Genomic DNA, 14,057 nt, shown 5'->3' on the forward strand with positions numbered 1-14,057 from the left:
ACAGGCTATCAGGAATGTATTTGCTCAAACCCTTATAAATGTAGTGGCAAAAAAATCGGATTTCCTATGGGCTGAAGAATTAGGTGTTTAGGCCGGGCGCGGTGGCTCACGCCTGTAATCCCAGCACTTTGGGAGGCTGAAGCAGGCAGATCACGAGGCCAGGAGATTGAGACCATCCTGGCGAACACAGTGAAACCTCGTCTCTACTAAAAATACAGAAAATTAGCCGGGTGTGGTGGCAGGTGCCTGTAGTTCCCAGCTACTCGGGAGGCTGAGGCAGGAGAATGGCGTGAACCTGCGAGGTGGAGCTTGCAGTGAGCTGAGATCGCACCACTGCACTCCAGGCGACAGAGTAAGACTCTGTCTCAAAAAAAAAAAAAAAAAAAAAAAAAGCGTTTAAAATAGTATTTTAGAATTTGCGTTTTAAGATTAACAAGCAAAATGACTGTTAAGGTTATTTCTCAAATTTTTTATCAAAATCTGGTGGTGTTTTTTAGGGTTTGTTTTTGCTTTGTATTGTACTTGATGTTTCTACTTTTAATCTAGATGTTTTCAATGATGCTGTTTTATGTCTCTGACCTCATTTTTGTTTGTTTACAGTTTTAACTAATTATGCTTCCTGGTAGTGATTCTCTGTTATGGAGAATATAACTTTATGTATGTATAGCAGCTTTAAGTCGTTTTTAGTTTGATTTTACTAACGCAGAGATAAAAAGTGTCAGAGGCTTGTAGTTCTGGAAGCTGGTGGAGGTTTGTCTGGGGGAGAGCAGTGGAGAAAAAGGAGGATTGTTAGGGAAGAATGGGGATCTGTCTGGATCTGAAGACTGTGAAACACCAGCTTCCAGAAAAATAGAAATCTGGTAATTAAAAAATGTAAAAGAAAGGTTAAAAATTCTGGTTAAATCCTAAAGAAACTGGGCTTCTGACTTCTTCAGTATAATTACTCCTATAGATAATTGTTTCTTATCTTCATGACTTGAGTTCGTTGTTCCAGCTTATCAGAATGATGTTGCAATTTAATCTTACCTTCTAAACGTATGGTATCACTTGGAATGCAGTCAGTGTTTCTGAATTCCATCCTCTGAATTGTTAATGAAATATTGACCTGGGCTGGACCTAGTCAGATCCCTCAGGGCTCTCAGAGTGCCATGCTGGTGGACAGTGAATTATTCATAATTACTCTGAATTTGGTATTTAAGCCGTTGTGAATGTGTATCTTTTGAAATTCAGCAGAATCTCTGCTTCTCTTGTTTTGCTTCCAACAATTATGGATAATCATGTCTTAGTTAAAAGGGCCCCAAGTTATAACATTGTTTTTCTCTAATATGCTTCTTACAAATAGTCAGTTCCTATTAACTATGTGGCATTGAAATTCAATGCTATTACTAATTTTCCTTTGACATCAATAGTAACTTTTTGAGAATACCTTACCTCATAATTTGATGGTCATTATAGCTATGAAGGGAACTAATGCCCAAGATTCTCAAAAATACAAGATTGATGGGTTTCTTTCTTTTCCCCTCTGTCATCATTTATCTGTATAACATAGTATTTATAGTCATGATTCATTCCTTTAGGAATCCAAAGTGATAATTGCCCAGGAATATACAGTGTGCTTGATTGGATTAATAATTGTCTTCTTCAATAATTCAGAATAACACATGAGCGAATGAAAGAATAAATGAATAAATAAATAAAAATTATGTTTCAGGGAAGAAAAAATCCCAGGAAAATAAAAACAAAGGAAACAAAATCCAAGACATACAACTGAAGACAAGTGAGCCAGATTTCACCTCTGCAAATATGAGAGATTCTGCAGAAGGTAAGCTTGTGATATTGGCCTGGTCTGAATTGAGTATATATGTACCCAGTGAATTTAACTTTGTGTCTCCTTGTGTTGTCCTTCTGAGAATCATTTAGGATCTTTATGAGGTTAAACAGGAAAAAAGCTGCCTAAATTTAATATGGTAAGCTGAGCCTTCTATATGCTACCTTCCCTTCAAACAATTATGAAAGACTTTTCTTCTTAAAAATGAATTTGTTCCCTTGTTAAAATAAAATGAGACCAAGTGTGGTGGCTCACGCCTGTAATCCCAGCACTTTGGGAGGCTGAGCCAGAAGAATCTCTTGAGGCCGGGAGTTTGAGACCAGCTTGGGCAACATAGTGAGACCCTGTTTCTACAAAAGAAAATGAAATAAGAACATTCACTAAGATGATGGCATGTGCCTGTAGTCCTGGCTACAGGCGGGGGGATCACTGGTGCCCAGGAGTTTGAGGCTATTGAGCTGTGATCCCCCTCACTGTACTCCAGCCTGGGTAACAGGGTGAGACTCTGTCTCTAAAAAAAATAAAAATGATAATAAAATGAAACATATGATTGCATTTAAAAATAGCATAAAGTTCAAAACCATCAAAAAATAGTGATAGCAAAAGGACATGAGGAGGCTCCTGAGGTGCTTGTTGTTTTCTGTTACTCATCTGTGGAATGGTCACATGGGTATATATATTTAGTGAACATTTTATCTTGCTGTATATATACTTATTTGTACACTTTAATACATGGATGTTTTATACTGCAAATTAAGCATTTACTTAAAATATCAAAGATCTTTGATTTTTGTATAACAGAACAAAAAGTGTACAGAATGAAGTGTGTTTCTGTTTTTTGTTAGAATTTAAATTCTTATTTTCTCTCTTCGTGTTTCTCCCCTTAAAATTTTCTCCTTTATAGTCCCTCTGCTGATTAATATTCTAGGCCTACTGTGACGTAAGAATCCAACCAAGAGGCATGGATTGAAAGTCAGAAAGACAGCTTGCCCTGTGCTCATTGCAGTTGGGCCACCATATTGAGACTATTAATGCAGAAGGGAAGGAGGTGTGTCTTAATTTGCCGTGGGCAAATTTTCGCAGATCGGAGCTTACTCGAGTTGTTTATAGTGACCCAAGTAGGCAAATTTCAGAAGACAGGTTTGTGACTCTTTAAGAAATATTTGTAGAGGAAAATAACCAAAATATTTTGGATGCCTTTCATAACCATTTTTAAGCACTGTTTGTGATGATAACATTCATAAAAGATTATAATTTTCTGTGCCATTTTATGAAGCAAGAATAGTCAAATTCATTTCCCAGAGTCTTAAAACTAAGTTCTGCCTCCTTATTGCAGATTTGCCGAGAGTTTATTTTGAACAACAAAAATTAGAAAGGAACCTTACTACCTTTGGTGGCAGAATTAGAAAACAGGTTCAACAGTCGTCTACTCCCCTTGAGTAATTCAAGAGAATTATTTTTCTCCTGATGCAACATCAGGTCCCATGAAAAATGACACTTGCTGGCCCGGCGCGGTGGCTCACGCCTGTAATCCTAGCACTTTGGGAGGCTGAGGCAGGTGGATCACAAGGTCAGGAGCTCGAGACCATCCTGGCTAACACGGTGAAATCCCGTCTCTACTAAAAATACAAAAAATTAGCCGGGCGTGGTGGTGGGCACCTGTAGTCCCAGCTACTTGGGAGGCTGAGGCAGGGGAATAGCGTGAACCTGGGAGGTGGAGCTTGCAGTGAGCTGAGATCGCGTCCCTGCAATCCAGCCTGGGAGACAGAGCGAGACTCCGTCTCAAAAAAAAAAAGAAAAAAAGAAAAGAAAAATGACACTTGCTCTTTATCCCCCAGTATGTGGCACAGCTGGTCAAAGTGGGGTCGTAGGCTTCCCCTGAATGTTCTGCATTGTCCTCAGCTAATGGTCTGTATCATGAGCAAACAGTTCAGACTCTTCTTTGTGCTCCCAAACCTCCCTTTATGTTAAAACTCCACAGATCACATCAAGTGCGTGGACCCACTCTGGCATGGGCCGTACTTGTTAATAGAGCTGGTCGGTCTTTGGTTTGTATTACTTTGGACAGTTTTAAATCTGGGATTGTTTACCAGTCATGGGGAAAGACATTTTTTCCCCATCAAAAGAAGCCACAGATTTTGACTGAAAATGAAGTGTATTAGGAAATTTCTGAGCCTTAGAATTGCATTTTCTGTTGTTTCATTTCAACTCTTTTGGCAGTATTCTGGGTCTCTATTGAAAATGTCTTTGAAAAGAGAGGTAGCTCCTAATTTGAAATACATTACTACCATCGAATGACTGGTTGCCCAGTTTGTGGAAAGCTCATGGAATTTATGAAATTAGTCTAGGGGGAGAGAAGGCTGTTTCTGTTTGGAAACAGAAACCTCATTGCTAGTAAATGTAGTAGCAGATGGGAAAAATTAGTTCCCCGTATTCCTGGGAAACAGCAAGGGGGCTAGGACTGAATAAGTGAGCTTGTATGAATAGTACCTGGCATTGACCTCTTCCCCACTGTGTCCACACAGTCCACGTGTCCAGTAGCAGGCCTCTCGGATCATGAGGGTCTGGCTGCTCTTTTCTGCCTCCACTGCTTCTTCCCCTTTCCTTGTTAGCACAGCAGCCAGCATCTCCATTCTCATTCCGCTCGGCCAGTCTTGCTCCTCAGCCTCCAGTAATGACCTTCCCCCATCCTTTCACCCACCCTGCAGCCGAATCTCCCAGATGGCACTCTCCTGCTTTCAAATACCTTCAGCGGCTCCCCACTGTCGCCAGATAAGTCCACATTAATTTATAATGTTCTCTATGTTTTGATTCTTCTCTGCTTGCTTTTCCTGTTCTGTCCTTAATTCTTGTATCCTTCAGGTTCAGTCTGCTTAGCCCTTTCTCTAAGAATCCTTTCCTGATTAATCAAGCCCGTGTGAGATGCTTCCGTACCACACTTACTTCCATAAACACAGCCATTAATGTTCTATAGTTTCGTTGCCTTCCTGCTTGTGTGTGGCTTCTATGAAAGTGAAGCTCTTTGTGGGTAAGGATCTTGACAGTCTTGTTTACCTAGTGCTGGCAGATAGTGGGTGCTAAGTCAGTATTTGCAGGTGCCTGGGGGAACAGCCAGGTAATGTAGCCTGGAGAAGAAGTCAGAATAGCTCTGCCTGCTCCACGGAGCCTTTCTTCACTCTCCTAGTGCCTGCGGTAGAGGGGCCCGGTTCTGCAGTGCAGGAAGTGGGACTGTCACGACAGCAGCATTGGGGACCATTCCTACTAGCATGAAACCATGATTACAGCTTCTGTCTTTAAGAATCCTGTTGTCCCTGTGTTTTCTTCCAGTCTCTTCTGCATTTCTTTTTCTTTACAGCTAAATTTGAAAGAGTCGCTAATAGTTTCCCTGTCTCTCCCGTCTCCTTCCATTCTTTTAGGAACTCTGTTAGGCATTTGTCCCCACCACTCCACTTGCTGTCGCAATCACCAGACCTCTGCCTTGGCAGATGGAATGTTCCATTCTCAGTCCTTATCCAACCCAGCAGGAGTTCTGAACACAGCTGATCATTCCCTCCGTGAAGCAGTTTGTTTACTTAGCCGAAGGGCCACCACTCTCTTGCTTCTCCAGATACCTCACTGGCCTTTCCCCCAGCCTCAGTTGTGGAGTCATCTGGGACACAGTCGTCTCATCCCTCTTCTGCCTGTGTTCACTTGCCAGGTGACCTCATCCAGTCCGATACCTTCTCTGGCCTTCTCTAGGATTTTGAAATTTCTAGGCCAGCCTCTTTATTGAATTCCAGATTCATATAAAGCTGTCTACTTAATGTATTCAGGTACCTTAAACTCTAGCACGTCTGAAGTAAGCTCTTGATTTCCCCCACAACATGCACATGCACATGCACACAGACCATAGTTGCTTCTCTTGTGGTCTTCAACATTTTATTAGCCAGGATTATCGCAGTTCTGTGGAATGTCGTCTTCTCTGTCACCACAACCAGTCAGCAGGCGCATTGTCAACTTCATCACCAAAGTATATCCAGAGCACTTGTAGTCCCGCCCTGCTGCCACCCCTGTGCTACCATCCTGCCTCTCCTGGAGGATGCAGTGGGCCCCGTCTTGTCCATCTGCCTCCACCCTTGTCACCTAGGGTTCACTATCTTCCTTGTAGTAACCAGAGTGAGTCTCTTGAATACAAATCAGATTATATATTTCTATCTGGTAGCCTGCCGTTTTCACTCAGAGTAAAGGCCAGCAGCCTGCAGGGGCTTGTGTAAGTAGGCCCCTGTTTGCATCTCCAGTCTTATCTCCTGCCCTCACTTTCCCCAGCTTCCCCACCTCACCTCACTGACGTCTTTGCTGTTCTTTGAACGCATCTAGTATGTTCTTGACTCAGTGCTTATGCATTTTGAGGGTTCCTCTATCGAGTGGGGCTCCTCCCCCCCCCCCCCCCCCCCCCCCAGTATTTGCATGCCTCATTTTCCTTAGGTCTCTCCTCCACTGTCACCTTCTAAGCAAGTCCTTCCGTGACCGCCTTCTACCACCCACCTCAGGTGGGCTTGGCCTAGGGACTCCAAAGGGACTGCAGATTTCTGTTCCCTTCAGTGAGATGCTCCTGAGTTCTTAATAACTTGGCTAGGCTTAGAAGAGATGATCTCCAAAGATTATCTAGCTTGAAAAACTTGTGATTACATGATTCTGGAAAATGTTCTAGCTTCTGAATATAACGTTTTAGTTAAGAAGGAGAGTGGATCATTTACTCCAGACAGACTCGCAAGGATCTAACCTGGTGATATGTCTGGTAATGAACTATTTCCAGTTTGGAATCATGAGAAATTAGAATTTACAACTACTCTCCTAAAATGTAGTTTACTCCAACACAATTTTAAACACTGCAGTTTCTGTAAACAGAGTTGTATGTATGTGCAACTAAACACAAAACCCCAGCTCCACACGGACATCCTTGTCTATTACGTTCGTGTATGTATCCTCACTGCTGGGAATATTGCCTGGTATGTAGCTGGTACTCTAAATACTTGTTGAATGAATGGATGAATGAAATGGATTCATATCCAATACAACTTTATCAATTAAGTATATAAAATAGAAGTAATTTATTGTTCCTCATCATCTCCCTCATGTTTTAGGTGGTAAGAGAAATCACTTGAATCATACAAATTATTCACCAAGTAGCTGGTTTCCCATGCTTCACTTCCATGCTTCTGCTTCCATGTGCTTTCTAGGTCCTAAAGAAGACGAAGAGAAGCCTTCAGCCTCAGCACTTGAGCAGCCGGCCACCCTCCAGGAGGTTCCTCCAGAACTAGCAACCCCTGCCCCTGCCTGGGAGCCACAGCTAGAACCAGACGAGCGATTAGAAGCAGCAGATTGTGAGGTGAATGATTTGGGGGAAGAGGAGGAGGAGGAAGAGGAGGATGAAGAAGAAGAAGATGATGATGAGTTGGAAGAAGAGGGGGAAGAAGAAGCCAGCATGCCAAATGAAAGTTCTGTGAAAGAGCCAGAAATACGGTGTGATGAGAAGCCAGAAGATTTATTAGAGGAACCAAAAACAACTTCAGAAGAAACTCTTGAAGACTTCTCAGAGGTAGCACCTGCCATGCAAATCCCCAGAACTAAAGAAGAGGCCAATGGTGATGTATTTGAAACGTTTATGTTTCCATGTCAGCATTGTGAAAGGAAGTTTACAACCAAACAGGGGCTTGAGCGTCACATGCATATCCATATATCCACCATCAATCATGCTTTCAAATGTAAGTACTGTGGGAAAGCCTTTGGCACACAGATTAACCGGCGGCGGCATGAGCGGCGCCACGAAGCAGGGTTAAAGCGGAAACCCAGCCAAACACTACAGCCGTCAGAGGACCTGGCTGATGGCAAAGCATCTGGAGAAAACGTTACTTCAAAAGATGAGTTGAGTCCTCCCAGTCTTGGGCCAGACTGTCTGATCATGAATTCAGAGAAGGCTTCCCAAGACACAGTAAATTCTTCTGTTGTAGAAGAGAATGGGGAAGTTAAAGAACTTCATCCGTGCAAATATTGTAAAAAGGTTTTTGGAACTCATACTAATATGAGACGGCATCAGCGTAGAGTTCACGAACGCCATCTGATTCCCAAAGGTGTACGGCGAAAAGGAGGCCTTGAAGAGCCCCAGCCTCCAGCAGAACAGGCCCAGGCCACCCAGAACGTCTATGTACCAAGCACAGAGCCAGAGGAGGAAGGGGAAGCAGATGACGTGTACATCATGGACATTTCTAGCAATATCTCTGAAAACTTAAATTACTATATTGATGGTAAAATTCAAACTAATAACAACACTAGTAACTGTGATGTGATTGAGATGGAGTCTGCTTCGGCAGATTTGTATGGTATAAATTGTCTGCTTACTCCAGTTACAGTGGAAATTACTCAAAATATAAAGACCACACAGGTCCCTGTAACAGAAGATCTTCCTAAAGAGCCTTCGGGCAGCACAAATAGTGAGGCCAAGAAACGGAGAACGGCGAGCCCGCCTGCACTGCCCAAAATTAAGGCCGAAGCAGATTCTGACCCCATGGCCCCCTCCTGCTCCTTAAGTCTTCCTCTTAGCATATCAACAACGGAGGCAGTGTCTTTCCATAAAGAGAAAAGTGTTTATTTGTCATCAAAGCTCAAGCAACTTCTTCAAACCCAAGATAAACTAACTCCTCCTGCAGGGATTTCAGCAACTGAAATAGCTAAATTAGGTCCTGTTTGTGTGTCTGCTCCTGCATCAATGTTGCCTGTGACCTCAAGTAGGTTTAAGAGGCGGACCAGCTCTCCTCCCAGTTCTCCACAGCACAGTCCTGCCCTTCGAGACTTTGGAAAGCCAAGTGATGGGAAAGCAGCGTGGAACGATGCAGTGCTGACTTCCAAAAAATCCAAATTAGAAAGTCATAGCGACTCACCAGCATGGAGTTTGTCTGGGAGAGATGAGAGAGAAACTGTGAGCCCTCCATGCTTTGATGAATATAAAATGTCTAAAGAGTGGACAGCCAGTTCTGCTTTTAGCAGTGTGTGCAACCAGCAGCCACTGGATTTATCCAGCGGTGTCAAACAGAAGACTGAGGGTACAGGCAAGACTCCAGTCCAGTGGGAATCTGTGTTAGATCTCAGTGTGCATAAAAAGCCTTGTAGTGACTCTGAAGGCAAGGAATTCAAAGAGAATCATTCAGTGCAGCCTACGTGTAGTGCTGTAAAGAAAAGGAAACCAACCACCTGCATGCTGCAGAAGGTTCTTCTCAATGAATATAATGGCATCGATTTACCTGTAGAAAACCCTGCAGATATGACCAGGAGCCCAAGTCCTTGTAAATCCCTAGAAGCTCAGCCAGATCCTGACCTCAGTCCGGACTCTGGTTTCCCTGCCCCTACTGTTGAGTCCCCACCTGATGTTTGTCCTTCATCACCTGCCCTGCAGACACCCTCCCTTTCATCTGGTCAGCTGCCTCCTCTCTTGATCCCCACAGATCCCTCTTCCCCTCCACCCTGTCCCCCGGTGTTAACTGTTGCCACTCCGCCCCCTCCCCTCCTTCCTACCGTACCTCTTCCAGCCCCCTCTTCCAGTGCATCTCCACATCCATGCCCTTCTCCACTCTCAAATGCCACTGCACAGTCCCCACTTCCAATTCTGTCCCCAACAGTGTCCCCCTCTCCCTCTCCCATTCCTCCTGTGGAGTCCCTGATGTCTGCCGCATCACCCGGGCCTCCAACACTTTCTTCTTCCTCCTCTTCATCTTCCTCCTCCTCTTCATTTTCTTCTTCATCTTCCTCCTCTTCTCCTTCTCCACCTCCTCTCTCCGCGATCTCATCTGTTGTTTCCTCTGGTGATAATCTGGAGGCTTCTCTCCCCATGATATCTTTCAAACAGGAGGAATTGGAGAATGAAGGTCTGAAACCCAGGGAAGAGCCCCAGTCTGCTGCTGAACAGGATGTTGTTCAGGAAACATTCAACAAAAACTTTGTTTGCAACGTCTGTGAATCACCTTTTCTTTCCATTAAAGATCTAACCAAACATTTATCTATTCATGCTGAAGAATGGCCCTTCAAATGTGAATTTTGTGTGCAGCTTTTTAAGGATAAAACGGACTTGTCAGAACATCGCTTTTTGCTTCATGGAGTTGGGAATATCTTTGTGTGTTCTGTTTGTAAAAAAGAATTTGCTTTTTTGTGCAATTTGCAGCAGCACCAGCGAGATCTCCACCCAGATAAGGTGTGCACACATCACCAGTTTGAAAGCGGGACTCTGAGGCCCCAAAACTTTACAGATCCCAGCAAGGCCCATGTAGAGCATATGCAGAGCTTGCCAGAAGATCCTTTAGAAACTTCGAAAGAAGAAGAGGAGTTAAACGATTCCTCTGAAGAGCTTTACACGACTATAAAAATAATGGCTTCTGGAATAAAGACAAAAGATCCAGATGTTCGATTAGGCCTCAATCAGCATTACCCAAGCTTTAAACCACCTCCATTTCAGTACCATCACCGTAACCCCATGGGGATTGGTGTGACAGCCACAAATTTCACTACACACAATATTCCACAGACTTTTACTACTGCCATTCGCTGCACCAAGTGTGGAAAAGGTGTCGACAACATGCCGGAGTTGCACAAACATATCCTGGCGTGTGCTTCTGCAAGTGACAAGAAGAGGTACACGCCTAAGAAGAACCCAGTACCATTAAAACAAACTGTGCAACCCAAAAATGGCGTGGTGGTTTTAGATAACTCTGGGAAAAATGCCTTCCGACGAATGGGACAGCCCAAAAGGCTAAACTTTAGTGTTGAGCTCAGCAAAATGTCCTCGAATAAGCTCAAATTAAATGCATTGAAGAAAAAAAATCAGCTTGTACAGAAAGCAATTCTTCAGAAAAACAAATCTGCAAAGCAGAAGGCTGACTTGAAAAATGCTTGTGAGTCATCCTCTCACATCTGCCCTTACTGTAATCGAGAGTTCACTTACATTGGAAGCCTGAATAAACATGCCGCTTTCAGCTGTCCCAAGAAACCCCTTTCCCCTCCCAAAAAAAAAGTTTCTCATTCATCTAAGAAAGGTGGACACTCATCACCTGCAAGTAGTGACAAAAACAGCAACAGCAACCACCGCAGACGGACAGCGGATGCGGAGATTAAAATGCAAAGCATGCAGACTCCGTTGGGCAAGACCAGAGCCCGCAGCTCAGGCCCCACCCAAGTCCCGCTCCCCTCCTCATCCTTCAGGTCCAAGCAGAACGTCAAGTTTGCAGCTTCGGTGAAATCCAAAAAACCAAGCTCCTCCTCTTTAAGGAACTCCAGCCCGATAAGAATGGCCAAAATAACTCATGTTGAGGGGAAGAAACCTAAAGCTGTGGCCAAAAATCATTCTGCTCAGCTTTCCAGCAAAACATCGCGGAGCCTGCACGTGAGGGTACAGAAAAGCAAAGCCATTTTACAAAGCAAATCCACCTTGGCAAGTAAGAGAAGAACAGACCGGTTCAATATAAAATCTAGAGAGCGGAGCGGGGGGCCAGTCACCCGAAGCCTTCAGCTGGCAGCTGCTGCTGACTTGAGTGAGAACAAGAGAGAGGACGGCAGCGCCAAGCAGGAGCTGAAGGACTTCAGGTAAGCCCAGGAGCTGGTGGGAGGGAAAGACTGGGAAGGCGACAGTATCCTTGCCTATGGGCGGTTTTTGGTTTCTTGTTGCTTTTTTTTTTTTTTCCCCTCCCTGTAAAATTTCGACCTAAACACTGAAAGGAAATAGCTGTTGCATAAGTTAAAGGCATGAAGGGTCACTGCTTTGGCTGCTTTTAGAGATGAATAAATAGTTTTAATTTCAGACTTAGGACTCACAAAGTGGTGCCACTTCTTTAATATGGCCAGATGTAAATTGAATTCGAAACTATAGAAAAGCTCTCAAAAGTACTCTTAAGAAAATATGAAATCCTCTCAAACTTCCTTTATGTCTTGGGTAATAGCTCAGTGTCACGTGTCTTATTTCCCGATCATAGGCCATTTCTTAGGTTAAGACGGGTCACTAAGTTCATTAGTAAACCTTGTTACAATCTTGTTTAATATTTCTGTGACTTCAGTATAGATCTAGTACCTGAGACTTTCTTTCATTGCCAATGCTTAAATATTAACAACTGATTGCATCGGTCAAAACAAAACATAGTCCTTTAAAAAGGCCTTAGTCCTGTCCGCCACCTCCTGAGCTCAGCCATAGGACAGTAAACAAGTCAGGTTCTGGTTGGGAAGCAGAGTAGGAGAGACGTGCTTGAAACTCCAAGCAGGACCCTTGGCGGCTCTTTCAGGCCGGTGTGATACCCAGGGCATGGCAGCCTCGTTTGTCAGTACCTTTGTCTCCTCATTAATGATAGAAGGATTTGTCTTAGATTTGAAGTGACTTTACTGCTTTATTGCCTGTGCTTCCTATATTAAGAACTGTTCTCAGTGACAGATGAAGAGAGAGGGCAGTGGTTGAATTTGTTACATTGGATTCTCAGACTTTCTAAGTCCTTTGTCCGAAGTGGATGTGTATTGGAATTCCTGCTGTTTCTTTCTGAATAGTTCAGTCTCGCGAAAATTACTCATCAGATAGCATTTCTGCAAAATACTTGTAAATCTTGTCTTTTCACGGTATGCCACCTGACTCTAGGCCTTCATGCTATAGCTTTTGGTATCTGAACATTCTTTGGTGCTTTAAGCAAGCGGAATTAGGGATCCTAAGTGTGGACGCGACTGCCGTTCTGTAGAGGTCACGAGGACACAGGTGCCATTAGCTCTGCATAATTGATCAGGTAGAATTTTTAATGCTGGTGTGCCTTAAATCACAGCTAAAGATAGAGAAGAATCATTAACTCAGGCTGATTTGAATGATTTACTATAGGATTAATGGATCAGATTTTTTAAAAACTACTTCATAAATGTGTTAAATATTTAGTTGCCATAGGTCTGACCAACACTTGGTCTCTGGCCACGGCACATACATAGGTAGCATCTTGGAGGTTAGCTCTGCTGAAAATAAGCACCTGTGTTATCAGTTGTCAAAACTGCTTGCCTTTAGTAATTGAATTGTGCACCTGTTTGCGCTCAGTCTGTGTTCTGGAGGTGCCACACCAATAGGACATGATCAAATTGAATCCTTTTCCAGTTGCTTATATCTTCAACAGACAGAATGTGCCTTCATTTTCACAGATTGTACTATAAAACACCTCTCAGGTGGTTGATGCTTTAGAATGTACTGTTTCTATCCTTTTTGTCTTCAGTGTTATCTAAAAGAAGTGCTTGTTTTGCACTGGGCCCCACTTACACAGTTCAGGGTTAAAGTTGATTTGGAAAAATTAATTTCTGCAAAGAATAGCTGTCAGAGTGACTATAAATTTATCAAGTCTATTCAAATAGCCTCTACCCAGTGTCTTCTGAGTAACCTTTAAGACTACAGAGGACTAAAGTGCCTTAAAAATAATGTCTCTTCTTTGCTCCAGTTAATTTTCATTATTTTGCTTTGTTTGATAGTTAACAGTGGGTTACCTTGCTGGAGTGAAATTTGGCCTAAAAGGAAGCACAGAAGAATCAGATAAGAAAACATTGTATGGTCCTAACCGTGGACGGTAATGACAGGCATTGGTGGCAGCTCTGTGTGAGGTGCTGGAACTGTGCTGTGGACACATCTGTAGGTCAGGAATGTGATCCAAGGGTCCACTTACCAACTCACCATAAACCTGAGAAGTGTTCTTGGGAATTAGAAAACAAATGTTCATCAAGATATATTTTGACTATCTGGACACAAAAGTGGGCATTTCTTTGAAGTGTTTGTTTTGGTCTTAGTACTTTGTAGTTAGTTTAGCACAAAACTGGGATTCGTAAACTTAGACTTGGGTAATATGATGATTGTCATTAACGTGTCGCCCAGGGCTCTTACAGAGGCGGCCTCAGCCTCAGTGCATATTTGTTGCATTACACTAATAAGGAGTTGTTTGAACTACGGTCGTCTTCCTGTTTAAGTATAGTTCTACTTGTAAATTTTGTGTAGGGATGATTCCTGACACAAGGAATCATCACATCTATTACATGTCTAGGAATACTCACTTTCACTCTGTTTGCAGCTTGCTTTACTTACCCTGTTGGGTACACAGGGATGACTTATAGAACAGGCAGCACATCCTTGTCCTGTGTATATCTTTACAACAAGCTGTGATTAAGAGCTAGTTTTCGATACTCAGATATTTTACATTTCAATGCCACT

General features: G+C 43.1%; 2 protein-coding genes across 5 annotated transcripts in view; one reads left to right on the forward strand and one right to left on the reverse strand.

Moving 5' to 3' along the window:
* Positions 1 to 14,057, reverse strand: part of DHRS3 (dehydrogenase/reductase 3) — a 1,035,619-nt gene that overhangs the window by 728,077 nt on the left and 293,485 nt on the right. The gene's annotated exons all lie outside the window — the stretch shown is intronic.
* Positions 1 to 14,057, forward strand: part of PRDM2 (PR/SET domain 2) — a 116,716-nt gene that overhangs the window by 63,337 nt on the left and 39,322 nt on the right. For 2 of the 4 annotated variants that reach the window (XM_050787799.1, XM_050787816.1), the window contains exons 6-7: positions 1,712 to 1,822; positions 7,048 to 11,434. The exons of 1 other annotated variant lie outside the window; for it this stretch is intronic. In XM_050787799.1, coding sequence (XP_050643756.1) covers positions 1,712 to 1,822; positions 7,048 to 11,434 — 4,498 coding nt within the window. The remainder of the gene's footprint in view (positions 1 to 1,711; positions 1,823 to 7,047; positions 11,435 to 14,057) is intronic. One more of the 4 variants, XM_050787808.1, reaches the window with a different exon arrangement.

The sequence above is a fragment of the Macaca thibetana genome, chromosome 1 (genome assembly GCF_024542745.1).
Source record: "Macaca thibetana thibetana isolate TM-01 chromosome 1, ASM2454274v1, whole genome shotgun sequence".
Classification (NCBI taxonomy): Eukaryota; Metazoa; Chordata; class Mammalia; order Primates; family Cercopithecidae; genus Macaca; species Macaca thibetana.